We start from the raw sequence: 15,006 nt of genomic DNA on the forward strand, positions 1-15,006 counted from the left end.
TATAGTAGACATAAGATTTATTCATTAGTTGTCATAGAATAATACGATGTATGGATCCAAGATTTTATACATGTCGTTTTAAAAAATTATACATTAATTTAAACAACACAGTACGATATGGAATGTCAATATATTTTACTTTATATCTACATTTTTATTAGTCTGCAGTACGGCTGAAATAATTAAAATTTGCTTATTAATATACAATTTTCGTTAATCGGATAGTACTATATTAACAGTTACTCATACCATAAACTTATGAGTATGTTGAATTCCGATAATACTTTATTACATTTTCCACTGGAGTTATCTAACTACAAAACATAAAAGACATATTCCAATGTAAAATAAATATATTTCAAATCAAATGTATGACATTTGATCTGTTTTACGGTTGACAGAATGATAAAAAATCTACTAACATTAAGCAATATTTATCGAAAATCGAACACGTAACAGAAATTCTATTTACTATTAAATACATAACGCACGTTGCCGCACTGCACGGCGCTGTACAGTGGGACAGCGCTTCAAGAACAACAGCTTCCCATGGTTTCAATTAATTCATCAAGTAATAGTAGTCATCAATAAAATTAAATCAAATATTTTTTTGATTTTTGCATTTAAAACACTACCATTCTATTTATTAGTACATACTATATAAAACAAGTTTGGAAGGTAGATGATTCTAGAATAAAAATATAAATATATCATAGGCTTACACGAATGTAAAGAGAGTTTACATCAAGAACTTGCATACAAACTTATTATAATACAGCTTATGTTAAAATGCAACCCCCTCGTTAAGGCCTATAGCACACACTCACGAAGTCAAGAATGATACAACAGTTTAATTTATAATAAGTATATCTATTCACAGCACTTAACCACATGTTAGTCAACAGTTCACACACAAAACGATCACAAAATCACTCTGGTGTCTTACATCACCATTTATGTATAGATTGCATTGACATCCAATTTATATACTCATATGTACAATTAGAAAATAAAATGTCCACATAACACATTACAGCGACTCTTCGAATGCTGCCATCATGTCACTTTGCATATTCATGTCTATCATGCCTGCCATCTGGAAAAACAGAAAAATTATTTAATATTGTATACTTTGCATTTCCATACCCGACGACACCTGCTATAAGGCGATGCAGGTCGAGTGACGGATAGCTGTAATGAGCTATAATCCTCACTCTGTTAAAGTTACCCAACCCCCTTTTGCACTTTGCCTATAAGAAACCTTTCAAAGGCAAATTACAGACCTCCGGTAATCCAGCCCCTGTCTCATCCGACACTCCCTGTAATCCGACATGTCTATTGTATTATTATTGAAATTTTTTTGTCAAGCTTCGCTAATGTAATGAAGTATGATATGTACTTCAGAGTATAACATATAGAATCTGTAATTTGTCGGATTTTAAGGTACTCTTTATTAAAAAAAAAAAATCTGGACTATAGGAGGTCTTAGGCAGTACTCTATAATGAGACAAATATGATAGTTCAGCACTGCTCTGCAAAACGTTTGTCGGATTACCGGGAGTCCACTGTATTTTCAAAAGTAAGTTGACTAGAATGGAGTCTTTTTTTTCTCTCATCTGGCTTTACATAGATTAGCCAATGTCAAGTTTGTAGTTATTTACAAGTTAGGGAAACTATATAAGTAAATAAGTATGGACCTCGTCTGTACCGGCGCTCGCCGACACACGCGTGGCGCTCCTCTAGAGCGCTTCTCAGTCAGTTCCACCACCAAAAAACACCAGCAAAACACAAAAACCGACCATTTTTAACAAAAAAAAAACACCAAGCAAACGCTAACACAGACGAAGTCCAGAATGGAGTTTAAAGTGAAGTGATTACCGCTTCTCGCCGCCGCCGCTCCTGCTCGCGCTGGCGCAGGCGTTCGCGCTCGGAGGCGGGCGGCTTGTCGGGCGCGGCGGGTGGCGGCGCGGCGGGCGCGGCGGGCGGCGAGCCGCGCGCCACCGGCGACACCGACGGCGACGACACCTCCGCGCTCTCCGCCTTACGCGCGCTCACTCCCACCCTGCGCGACCACACACCATCTTAGCCTCACATCTGTACAGCGCACTTTGACTTTGCTCAGATTGGGTTAAAACGAGACAGATTTATGTGAGAGACTAGCTGATTGTCCACGATTTCGTTCCCGTGGATATAGGTTTTAAAAAGTCCCGTGGGGAATCATTGATTTCCCGGGATAAAAAGTAGCTTATGTGTTAATCCAGGGTATAATCTATCTCCATTTCAAATTTCAGCCAAATCCGTCCAGTTTTTGCGTGAAAGAGTAACAAATATCCATACATACAAACTTTCGCGTTTATTATATTAGCAGGATATACCTCGGTCTCGTTTTCACTCTGTCTTAAGTCTAAGCAAAGCTGTTAAAGTGCGCTTTATAGATCTCCACCTTACTTTCAAATGAATTACGCAATTGATTTTAGTCTTGCCATTCATCATCGACAACTCATCGCCGGCTCACTACTGAGCACGAGTCTCCTTTCAGAATGAGAAGGGTTTGGCCATAGTAACGCCACGCTGGCCAAGTGCAGATTGGCAGGCTTCACACTCCTTTGAGAACATTTAGGATAATTGTCAGGCATGCAGGTTTCCTCACATTGTTTTCCTTCACCTTAACAGTGATGTTAATTATGTAGTTGCTTGAAACCCACATAACTCAGAAAAATTAAAAAGTGCCAGGAATGCCTTTACACAAGTTTAAAAAAAATATTGAAGATTATGTAATTATAAAAGAGCGCGGATTTGACTCGCAGCTTGCTCCAGTAATGCGCAGGACTGCAACTACTTTTATACATGGCATAATAAATTGTTAATCGAATATTTGTATAATCTGTGGCGTGATGTCGCTAGTCAGGAAAAATGTGAAGAGTAAATTTTTTCTTTCTCGTTACCTCATTTTGTCATCTTCAGGGTGCCGCCTTTCTGTTTCTTGCCGCTGTCTCTCTCTCTCGGCTTGTTCTTTCTTTCGCAACTCCTGCTGCTCTATTAGCGCTCGCTGCCGGTCTATCTTTTCACGAGCCTGTTTCTTGAAAGCCTGTTGATCAGAATGAAGATAATAAATTATTGAGTATGAAAGTAGTAACAAGCTCAATATCTTATAGAGCACAAAATATACTTACTTGAAAAGTATCCATAACAGGTTTCGGTTTAATTTGATTATTGGTTCCTATGGTAGGTATACTCTGTGGACTCCCGGCTTGGGCTAGCGATGACCAGGAGCTAGCATTCTTCAAATTCTGTTCTTGTTTAATTTTGAAGGCTTGAGCAAAATTTGAATTCTTAGTATCGTCCACTTTTTTGTCCATTTCGTACTTAGCTCTATCGGTCATATTGTTGGTCACCACGGTCGGCCCCATGAGATCCTCGATCGGCTTCGGCGTCAGCAGCGGCTTGGCCTCCTCCTTCTTCGGCACCGGCGGCAGCGGGCCGGGCGCGGCCAGGCCGGGGTGCGCCGCGTGCGCGAGCGGCGCCGCGTACACGGGATCGAAGATGGAAGCCGCGGGCGCCGCCGTCGTCATGCCGGGCACGTTAGTGTTGATATCTGGCCTCAGCATCTCGCGCTCGTGTTGCGCGTTTTTTTCCACGAATCCATTGTGGGGCGGGACGTACATTTCGTTCTTGATCTGCTCCGAGACGTTCGTCATGTCAGTCAGCCCGCCGAGCTGAGCCATCAAGTTATGATGAGCCGCATCCGGTACGATCGGCGGCTTGGGCAGCGTAAATTCATCTAGGCGCATCGGCGGCTCGGACGCGCCCACGCTGACGTCCATAGGCACGTCGGCTTGCAGACTTCGCTCGAGGCTGGCCAGTGATCGCTCGATGGGATCTATGTATTGTGAAGCGTCAACTTTGTCGAGCCCGTTCCGTGGCTCTGTTTTTATGGGAGGCTTCTGGCTTTCGGTTTCTCTCAAAACGGATACGTTTGAAGAATCGGGCACGTTGACGGCGGGAGGGAGGACGGGTGCGGGAGCGGGGTTGACGAGTTGCGTGAGGGGAGCGGGGGGCGCAGGCTGACTTTTCACTTCGGGCTGAGGTGATGGCGCCGCTTCGGGCTTGGTGTCTGCGGGCGGCGCAAGCTCAGCGGGCGCAGGAGGGGCGACGGGCGCGGTCGGCGCGGACACTACAAGGGGTGCTACCGTTTTCTGAAAATAATGAGTACAAGTAACTTTAAGTAAACAGATTAATGTTATTTTTACATCACTCGTTTTTTAAGCTAGTGCATGTCACACGAAAGCATAGTATTTTATTTTTTTTGCCTTAGTAGTATGTTATAATAACGTTATTTACCGTTTGTGATGAAAGCTGATTGGCCTGCTTTTTCACCTTCTTCTTCGAAGGCTTTCCCAAACCTGTGCCTGTAATAAAGAAATAACGTAATTTTGTTTGAAGTTAACACTATTAACATATTTTTAACATAATGACATACATATAGAAGACCTACCTATGTAATTTTCCACTTGAACGGCACATTTTAGCTTGTATAGGTCAATCTTCAGATACATACCTCGAACTTTGATGACATACACTTTTACATTAGATATCTACTCTTTTGCAATAAAACAAATCTTGTAGCCTATGGAAATCCGAAAAGACAAAACTTAAAATAACGGTTTTAAGTAAGTATAAACTAAATCTTGAAATAAGATGTATTTCAAATAAAAATGCAAAACTTTATGAAATACTTATTCTTGTAAAAATGTGAGTGTAATTTCGACTTCTTTGGTAATGAGTCGATTTAAATAGAGTAGATATCGTGAACACATGGTATGTGGTATTGAAAAGAAGGCCATTTGCAAGAATTTAAGAACCTCTAAACCAACCATAAAATACCTTTTCCACATTTGACGCTATAGAAACTTCAGATCTCAGGGAAGAAAAATAAAATAAACTTCATAATATGTTACTTAAAAGATTTACTTAAATTTTTGTAATATTATGAATTATTTACAAAGTCTATTTATTACCACTCAAACTTACAATCTATCCATTTAAAGTCATGAGGGTAGGTTAAATAAATCTTATATAAAATTTACACAATATGGTGTTTCTGTTTACATTCATTAAAATCAACATCAAAATAATAAGATGTTGCATAGGATTTCTTCATTGTACCAAATCTTACTAAACTTTAAAACTTATGCAAAATCTATACATGTCATTTCAGCAAATTAATATCAAGTTTTACATTTGACAATCATAATCTCCATAAAAAATATTCTGCAAAACGCCACCAAGAGTATAAAGATCGTCTAATTTGTTCTCTCATTCTCCACCCTTTGAAAGCGCGCTAAACAGAACTTAAGACAAAGGCGACAAAATAGCTCCAAATTAGGTAAATATAACAAAAATAGATTCCGGAATATGCAAACAAAAACAAACAGGAAAACTTTGTTTTGTGTTAAAATCTAAAACAGAATACAATATATAGCAATATGTAGAGATATAGCAATACCGAAAACCGCTCGCCTTTGCCTACCTCTGTAATGTGTAACTAATGCTTAACTAATCAAAAAATAAAATATTGTACTTGTATGACAATTCTATTGTTTTAATAAATTTATCACTAAAATTCCTATATTTTCTTAGTTATCGTCAGGAATGTACAATTGTCGATTTTTCTTTAAATTTTTAAAACTTACATTAAAATACTGTTAGCCCAATTTTGATTCTTCTTACATTGAATAAGGTATTTCATATAAGAAATAAAATAAATACCTACTGTAAAAATCTTCTAAAAATGAAATAAAACAATCATAGATTGCTTAGCTAAAAAATATAAAGACCACCCAAAAATCACAATTTGTGATGTAATTTTGTTGTGTCAATTGTTTTATGACTTTCTATTATACAGATACTTAAATTATAGACTTAGAGCCCGCGAGGTCTAGACCTTCGTTATTTTATAAAAACAGAAAGTTTCACTACGCAAGCGCATGCGCAGAAAAACTTTCAGCTTTTATAAAATAACAAAGGTCTGTTCCTCACGAGCTCTTAGTCAATTAGGCCTAATTGCTTTCCAGAAAACATCTGCTCTTTTACAAGTTGCTTTTATTTATAGTATGCTACAAACCGGTCACAAATAAGTTTTGTGAAACAATTTTATAAGCAAAAAAAATGAGCTTGTACATAATAATGAAAAATAAATAAATAGGAAAAATTGAGATATTTAAATACTTTATAGTATATTATATATTTGCATCTTTAGACCTAAGTCCCTAAAATATTCTTTATCAATTAAGCTAATTAAAGTAATATTCAAAGTATATAATAATAGTTGTATAACTATATTCCAGTCACGGTTATGATGTATCATCATAAGTAAATCTTAAAAAGAATCTTGCCCTGAAAATTGAGGCCTCAGATTTTGTTTGTATGCTAAATTCCTTATTTTGTTTACTGATAATGGTGTGTAGGTTTGATTGGTCTGCCACCAAACTGAACTATTACTGAATTTTTGCAGACAAACAAAAAATGATTTAGTTTACATAAAACGCATGTGTTCTGCCGAGTACCTGTCGTGATACACAACAGTTATTGCACCATAATTCTCCTCTCCCTTTTTCCTTCTGGTACGACATGACACAAATTACAATTTGTGGTGAATTAAGGCTAAAATACATCAAAATGAGCTGCCTGATATATAACAAACAACTATGGGAAGCTACAGAAGTTGGACACAATTCCGATAACAATATTATATTCATCTGCACCGTGAACAATTTTTACTATCATAATATGGTAAATATACATGTATGCAAACAATTTGTGGAAGGAAGGAGGCCAGCTTTAGGTGTTTTTTTTTTTGTGGTGATATACTGTTTCGTTTACGATTTCGTTGAATTTCGGGAGCAAGCATCGAGTAACAAGCGTTCAACCAATAAACCATACCTTTTCAATGAATTACATTTTTAACTACAACATGTCACTATTCATACATCCTCGTGGTACAGAGAACAAAGGGTATGAGTGTAAGAAGGGTGTATAATTTTGCTTGCTAGTCGGTTCCGTCCTTACACAATTGTTTGCATTACGTGAGCGTGGGCAGCTGGCTCCTCCGGTGCGCGCCGCGGCCGCAGCGCTAGGCGATTACTAACCGTAAGATCTGAAGTTTCCGATAGCGATTCTTACATACACATTTCAATTTAAGGATGCTAATCAAATAACGTCGCACTCGAGGACATGATATAGTTAAAAATATTAATGTGAAAAGGTATTTCCTATTGGTTTATGAAAGCAAACCAAAAAAGTATTTCTTACCGGCACCCGTTACGAATTTCAGCGAACACCGAAAGCTGGCTTTCCCTCCTTACTAACGTTCGACTGTTTTGTGCCTTTACCAACATTTCTTGCGTTCGACAAACTTTTGATCTCGATAACTGTCCGATCGAATATAAAGGTATCCCTCTTTCCAATATCACAGTAATATAAATCAGAACTATTTCTGCAACACACGCACGCAAACATGCACACAACTAAAATCCTACACAGTTTAGCAAAAGTAAGTACTAAAATTCAAATAAATCACTGCGAGGTGCTTCCGCATTGTAATAATAATAATCGAGGAGTAAAATAAAAAAGTATAAAATATTATTATCTGATTTAAAACCATTTGACACAAAACGGCATTCACTCAACAAGCACTCGATCATTCTGTCTTTCATATTGCGAAACATTCAAATATTGATCAAACTTTCAGTCATTAGGAAAAACTATATCAAAAAATCACGGACTAAACATCTTGCTAATAAATTATATCACTTGAAAGATGAAATGTCAATAAATAAATAAAAATATATTATGTAAAGGATCATCCATAACTTGGATGCAAGTTATTAAAATGAAGTAACTCTTGCTAGCTTCATTTTTAAGGAAATAAAATGTGGCTAGTTCTGTTATATACAATCTCTGAACTAAACTAGAATGACAGGCCTAAATATATTACTATCCTTGTTATAATGCTTCAAATGCGGCAAAAGATAGCATTAGATTTAGACCTGTCAATTCAGTTCACTTTGGAGATTGTGTACAATGGAATTAGACCACAACATATAAATAAATTCATTCCATTTCAAAAGATTAATCAAATATCTGGGATTCGACATTGAATTCGCACCATTCGTTCAGTAGTCGACACACTCACGACTAGAATCAATTAAATATTCTAACAAAACTGTATTTATCCCCATCCCACGTATATTTAAAAAAGAAGTACCGCGATCAGTCACACTTTAAAAAAAATACTGGCAAAGGGTAAAACCTTTAAGACTCCATTCTCAGATATAAACATCGGCTGTAACCTAAAACTAATCATAGATCTCAAGCATCGAGAACGTTCTCGTAACGTGAAGGTTCGCCTTAATTAAATGCAAGTACCATTATAGTCTAAAACTAAGTCGCAATGTACACGGCGCGGGTGCGCGGGGCGGGGGGTGGGGCGGGGCGAGAGTGTGTCTAACCTGCTTCGCTGTCGCTGCTGTCGGACGAGCTGGTGTCGGTGCTGGAGGACGAGTTGGACGAGTCGGACGAGCTGGACGACGACGACATGCCACCGCCGAGCCCGTCCTTGCAGCCTTCTGCGCAAAACACTTCGTCTTTACAACCTGTCTCAGTTATTGGAATCGGGTCCTAACATGCGACCGATCATCCGCCCGGATGGCATCTTATCAAGGCTGAGATCTATAAGAGCGCACTTCCACTTTGCTCATACTTAAGTCACTGTTAAAACGAGACGGCTATACACTTCTGGCGTGAATCTGTCTCGCTTCAACTAAAACTTAAATGTAAGCTAAGTTAAAGTGTGCTCTATAGATTTCAACCTAAGAGTACCAGCTTGCCGATATTGGAATAGGTGTTTATGCTACAAGTGCAGCATGATCTCGAGTCTCAACACTATTTAAAATTTGTGCCTCTTTCAATTAATTTCAAGTAATTTTCAAGGTGCAATTATTGTATCATACAACATTCTACAATACATTTGTTTGAAAAAACTGGACAGGATTCTTTAGATTATGTTTGAAATTTACAGTTCTTGAGAGTTGAGATATTGTTGCAATGAAAATATAGTTTAGACATCTTTTACGTTTCAGAAATTTCATTAATCAATATATTCCATACATATCCATGAATACATACATACTTCCAATCACACATCATCATTACATCAATACATTCATACGCCCATCATCATACTATCACACTAATATTATAAAGTAGAAGTAGAAAGTTTGTACTTTGTGTGTATGTGTGTGTATGGTTGTTACTCTTTCATGCAAAAACTACTGGGCCGTTTTGGCTGAAATTATGAACGGAAATAGAATATACCCTGGATTAATACACCGCCTGCGCGCGCGATTATTATTTAATTAAGTTCACCGCTGTCACCATGATGTGAATCAAACGAGCACATGATGGGAACTGACTTTATTATATGTATTTTCATAATACCCACTTATATGAACAATTATTACAACATAGGCTACTTTTTATACTGTGAAAATCCCTGGTTCCCGCGCGATCTTAAAACCTATATCCACGCGAACGAAGTCGCGTGCATTAGCTAGTGATGACATAAACCTAAACGCGCACTTTCTGCCTTTCCTAGATCATTTATTACCTCTAACTAAAATAAATAGCTATAGGCCCCTGGTCCATTGATCGTTATGAAATCAATTTCTGAAATACAGTATATCAATTCATTAAAATCCTTTCTCTGTGAGAACGAGTGACTCTTTCCAGTTTTCCTGTACACAGACAGACATCTGTTTTGATTTAGTTAAAATGATCCCCATAGTCTCATAGTCCCAGATTAATAATAATAGACATACCTTTTTTAGGTTGTTGTTTCTTATGTGTTCCTAATTGCCCTGATACATCCTGCAACCGTTTTTCTAATTCTTGTTTCTTTTCAGCCATTTGTTCGTCTTTTGATTTGCCAGACACCTTTCGATCTAAAAATAAACCGCATTTATGTATTGAATAAATAGTTAATAACTTACTTACATCAATTAAAAATTGCGAATGACGTTTAAAATTACTTACGCGTTTTCTTCCGAAGACACGATGCAACATAACTTTCTAATTCTCTAAGCGTGGATGGTTTCAATGTTTCGAAATCAATCTCGATTTCATCTGGATTGGAGTCCCTCAGTGAAGGTTCTCGACTCTGAATTATGTGGACTACTTTTCCCAGTTTGTCACCTACGTAAAAATAAATTCATTAATATTATTGTGGGCACAAAGAGATGAATGATTTGTTAGACAAAAGAACAGATTAGAAGTAGAGCTTCTACAGGTCTTTCGCCATAGTTTGCAGCCACAGTGTGACAACTACAATCAACTGTGATCGGCTGAAAGGTGGGCGTGTACTGTGTATTGTATAAGGAGGGCAGGTATACTGACCGGGCAGCTTGTTGATGTCGAGCGAGAGCTGCCGCTTCTCGTCGTAGGACATGGGCTTGGCGAGGTCCTCGTCGTCCGAGTCGGGGTGCGCGTGGTGCGCGTGGTGCGGCGGCGCGTGGTGCTGCGGCGCGGCCGTGGGCGTGGAGCCCTTCTTCTTGGCGGGCGCGCCGCGTGCAGCCCCCTTACCCGCGCCGCCCGCCGCCGTCGCCGCCGCGCCCGCAGCTCCCGCGCCTCGCTTGCTGCCCGTCTTGCCGCGCACGCCGCTCGTCGCTGCCGAACACATTTGACTTTAAGGAATTTCAGCCTTGGATTCACTAGGGGAAATTGGAGCAGCATGCCGCGGGATTTGACGCGGAAAATCTACGTGAATGTACAAAACACACCAGGTCACAGAAATGTCGCTCGGGAATGTTGTTACTCGTATCAGTGCTGCGTAAATAATGTAGATCCTAATCTAAAAATTCTTATTTCCTAAGGTGTTATTCTAAAAAAATGTTTGTCTAGGACGTATTTATTGCTGCGTTTAATTTCTTCAAGATCAGATTCTACCTTCCTATATATATTTACTATGCAACTCTTACTATAGACATTGGCAATTTGATTCTAGCGTGAAAGAGATATTGTACAATATATACACTAGTTGAGATTGAATAGCATAGATAACAATTTATTATTATACTTACCTAAGTTTTCGCCAATATTATTTGCTTTAGCGTTGTACGCAGCGACAGCATTTGCTTTAGGAATCGCGCTGTTTGAGACTTGTTTTTTCTGTGATTTGTCCTTGACTTTCTTTTTCGCCTTTTTCTTGTTGCTGGACTCCTCGACGAGTTTCCTCATTTTCTCTTGCAGTGCAAGCAGTTCCTTTTCTAACAATTTCACTGCTCTATTTCTTTCTTCCTCAGAGTCATCGGATTCCGTGTCAGACTCCGAGCCAGATTCTGAACTTGAGGCCGAACTTCCTTTATCTACATGTGGCACTCCTACATGACTTGGTTCATCGGGAATCTTTGCGTATCTTAAAACACATACGAAATATTGTAAACGCTAAAGAGCCAATAAAAACAATTACTGTCATATTGAATTTGTCCTTACCTCATTTCAAACACGTCTTGGAGTTTTCGAGCCATCGCGACCACGTCGTGATCCGGCGGATTATATTTGTAGCAGTTCGTAAATATTAAACGGACATCCGCCGCAAATTCTGCAGCCGTTTTGTAAGCTCTAGTATCCATCTTTTGTTTGACAGTCCCAAGGTCCATAGGTTTCTTAATAATATCAAAATAATCATGTAGACCTAGCAATTCCGCATCCACAGGTTTATAAAACGGCCATGCATAACCCTGTCAAAAACCGTTATTTCTAAATTGATTAGATACTTTAAAACACATAAGAAATCATTTTATATCTTTAGTAGGGGCACCAGATATAGATTGAAAGTCATCAGTCTTCTGTGTGTGAGATAACACTAGGAAGGTGCTAGCACAGCCGCCATATTTTAAAGAAACATTAATTTTTATCTTCAAATTATTATATAAAACATTTAAGTACAAAAAAATAAAAAAATAAAAACAGCAATAACACCGAAATATGGTAGAGAAGCAAAAAATGCGCGAGTGTAAAATTAGTATGAACTGTTCCAGCTGGTGCCACTACGAGACAGTCGGAGCAGCAGTAAGCGTCTCACCGAGTGCTTCTTGGAGAAGAGCTCCTTGAGGATCTCGTTGCAGCTCTTGAGCGCGTCGGACAGCTTCTCCTTGCCCTTGGCCAGCTGCGGCGCCAGCGCGGCGTGCGACGCGCCGGCCGCGCCCGGCGACAGTCCGTCCAGCTTGAACCCGTCCTCCACCACCCGACTCGCCTGCAGCGATATGGCTCAATCAACTATTTTATCCATCATAAAATATGACGTTATTTTCAATAGTTCAATCATCCGACTTCGTGGCAGACTGCGGCTCGTCGGGCGCAATCAACGGTACCGCCGGCGATTCAGATATTATAAATTATTAAATACATATAAATAAAGCAGTCAGTGACCACTAATGCCATTTTTCCGGGTCACAGCTGAAAATCAGCGTAGTTATTTTATGTGTGTTAACGCATATGATGCAAGACATAATACTGAGCTGTACACACATTTGGGGTGGTGCCACAGATGAAAATGTACATTTGTATGTTGTTTTTATCTGTGACACCAACAAATAAATGCATTTTCTTTCTTACTTTCTCTTTTCTTTTAAAATCCATTAAGGTTTATGGATTTGGATTTTATTTTATATTTCCCACACACTTAATGCTATATCAGAATAGAGAAGACTAGTCTTTTTCATACCTTTTTTTGTCTTCCACTCTCTCTCCTCGTGGATATTTTGGCAGGCTTGGGTCCGCTCTGTTGATCAATAGTGGGGGTTGTGTAGCCACCTTCAAACGAGCTACCCATTGGTGTTGTGGTATCAGCTTTTCTTTTAACACCTTTTTTCACCTACAAATATTAATATGTGATAAAATACCTTAGACCACTTGTATAACATAGCAAAATGCATTTCACACAATACGTCACATAGTATGAATCTATATTATAGTCTTCAATAAATAAAGAGTAACGAACCTTGGCGGGTTGGGTCTGTGACAGCGTGACAGCCGGTATTGTCGGGACCGGTTGGGCGGCCGCTTGGGTCACGTGGAAATTGGAAGGTTGCGTCGCTACCTAAAGCGAAATAGTAGTAGCATTCAGCTATGTTGTCTTTTTAAGGGTCTTATAATCAAAGGGTCCAAAATACAACAAGAAAAATCTTGAGATTAATGGGTGGACTTTGATATCAAGAGATTTATTGCTTCTAAAAATATATCATACTAATATTATAAAAGCGAAAGTGTGTTTGTGTTTATCCTTCCTTAATGCCTAACTAACTAAGCAACCATTCAACTTGATTTTTGACATATAGTCGTAAGGATGGAGAGTAGCATAGGCTACTTTTTATCCTAAAAAATCTAAGAGTTCCCACAGGATTTCGCGTTAATAAACAAAGTCACGGGCATCAGCTAATAATTTATAATATACTAGATGCTGCCCGCGACTTCGCCTCCGTGGATATGTTTAAAAATACCATGGAAACCATGGATTTTTACAGAATAAAAGTAGCCTGTGTTAATCCAAGGTATAACCTATTTCCATCCAGTAGTTTTTGCATGGAAGGGTAATAAACACACACACATTCGTCTTTATTAGTGTGATCTGAAGTGTGATTATTGTCTCAACACTCAATATAGTCAGGTTTTAGTTTTTGAAATTTATCTTTATTTCTCAAGGCACATCGCCAAGCGATTTAGCGTTCCAGTTCGATGCCGTGTAGAAACCAAAGGAGTATGGGTTTAATGAAAACTGTCATACCCTTTCCAGGTACAGCCCGCTTCCATCTTAGACTGCATCATCACTTATCACCAGGTGAGATTGCAGTTAAGGGCTAATTTGTGTATATGAATAAAATAAAAAGATTTAAAAAAAAAACATATTACCAGTCAGGCGACACGGAGCCGAAAATAAAATTACAAAAAGAAATAACCTGCTGCGGCAGGCCCGTGTGCGTGGCCGGCGGCGTGGCGGCGGGCGCGCTGAGCGTGGGCGTGGTGGTGGTGTTGGTGGAGCCCACAAACGCGGGCAGCGGCGCGGGCGCGGCGGGCTTGGCGGGCGTGGCGCGCGCGCCCGCCGCTGCGCCCGGCGTCGCCGCGCCCGCGCCCGCCGTCGCGCTCGACCCTCCCGCGCGCTTCTTCACCGTGCTCTTGCTGCTGTTCGAGGGCATCTCGATCTCCTTCTCCTCCTTGTCCATTTGCGCTATCTGCGTATGTACAACGTGCGTATATGGAACTCACATCTTTTACTATCTCCAACTCACATCTTCATGAATCATCATGAATAATATGTATTTCGCAACAGGTCGACATTGCAATCGTAACCTATATAGTGCAGGCGCTGTGCTGTCATGCGCGGCGTTCGCCCCTTTACGACTCACCACATACCCCGACTGCCATGTCGATTGTCAACCTGTCGCGAACTAATAGATAACACTCAAAATGTGTCCACGAAAAAGTGCTTAAATGTTGATCAAATATTGTGATTGTGAATTCTGCAATTTTTTGGTTTTTCGAACCAAGCCTTTTGCCATTTCTTTTCTTTGCAAGATTTAACTACATACGATGAGAACATTCTTATAATTTTCCTTTCTTCCTTTTTACATTAAAAAGCTTTTAACCTTCAAGGTTTTCTTTACATTAATTAATTTATTCTACTACATCTCTGTATTACAAAACAACACACATAATATTTTTCTTACCCGATTTAGAAACAGCTTTTCTAAAGTCTGCGCCATTACCACTACATCCTCTCCAGGTTTGTTGTAGACATAACAGTTTGTGAACATTGTATTGAAATCCTGAATACATTCTTGGGCTGAATAGTAGTAGTTTGACTCCAAACGCTTCTTGATAGTGCCTAAGTCCATAGGCTTTTTGATGATTTTGTGGTAATCCTAAAAGATCAAAGTAAATATCAAAAGGCGC

General features: G+C 39.2%; 1 protein-coding gene across 5 annotated transcripts in view; it reads right to left on the reverse strand.

Moving 5' to 3' along the window:
• Positions 1-15,006, reverse strand: part of LOC123864593 (bromodomain-containing protein 3-like) — a 21,373-nt gene continuing 6,367 nt past the window's right edge. For 4 of the 5 annotated variants that reach the window (XM_045905160.1, XM_045905155.1, XM_045905159.1 and 1 more), the window contains 16 exons: positions 14,781-14,975; positions 14,013-14,285; positions 13,058-13,156; positions 12,782-12,931; positions 12,140-12,310; positions 11,548-11,795; positions 11,136-11,470; positions 10,453-10,722; positions 10,093-10,251; positions 9,879-10,001; positions 8,511-8,627; positions 4,342-4,409; positions 3,174-4,196; positions 2,946-3,088; positions 1,879-2,062; positions 1-1,096 (listed from right to left, as the gene is read on the reverse strand). In XM_045905160.1, coding sequence (XP_045761116.1) covers positions 1,031-1,096; positions 1,879-2,062; positions 2,946-3,088; positions 3,174-4,196; positions 4,342-4,409; positions 8,511-8,627; positions 9,879-10,001; positions 10,093-10,251; positions 10,453-10,722; positions 11,136-11,470; positions 11,548-11,795; positions 12,140-12,310; positions 12,782-12,931; positions 13,058-13,156; positions 14,013-14,285; positions 14,781-14,975 — 3,624 coding nt within the window. In that variant the 3' untranslated portion in view covers positions 1-1,030. The remainder of the gene's footprint in view (positions 1,097-1,878; positions 2,063-2,945; positions 3,089-3,173; positions 4,197-4,341; positions 4,410-8,510; positions 8,628-9,878; positions 10,002-10,092; positions 10,252-10,452; positions 10,723-11,135; positions 11,471-11,547; positions 11,796-12,139; positions 12,311-12,781; positions 12,932-13,057; positions 13,157-14,012; positions 14,286-14,780; positions 14,976-15,006) is intronic. The other variant, XM_045905158.1, reaches the window with a different exon arrangement.

This window comes from Maniola jurtina, chromosome 4 (genome assembly GCF_905333055.1).
Source record: "Maniola jurtina chromosome 4, ilManJurt1.1, whole genome shotgun sequence".
Classification (NCBI taxonomy): Eukaryota; Metazoa; Arthropoda; class Insecta; order Lepidoptera; family Nymphalidae; genus Maniola; species Maniola jurtina.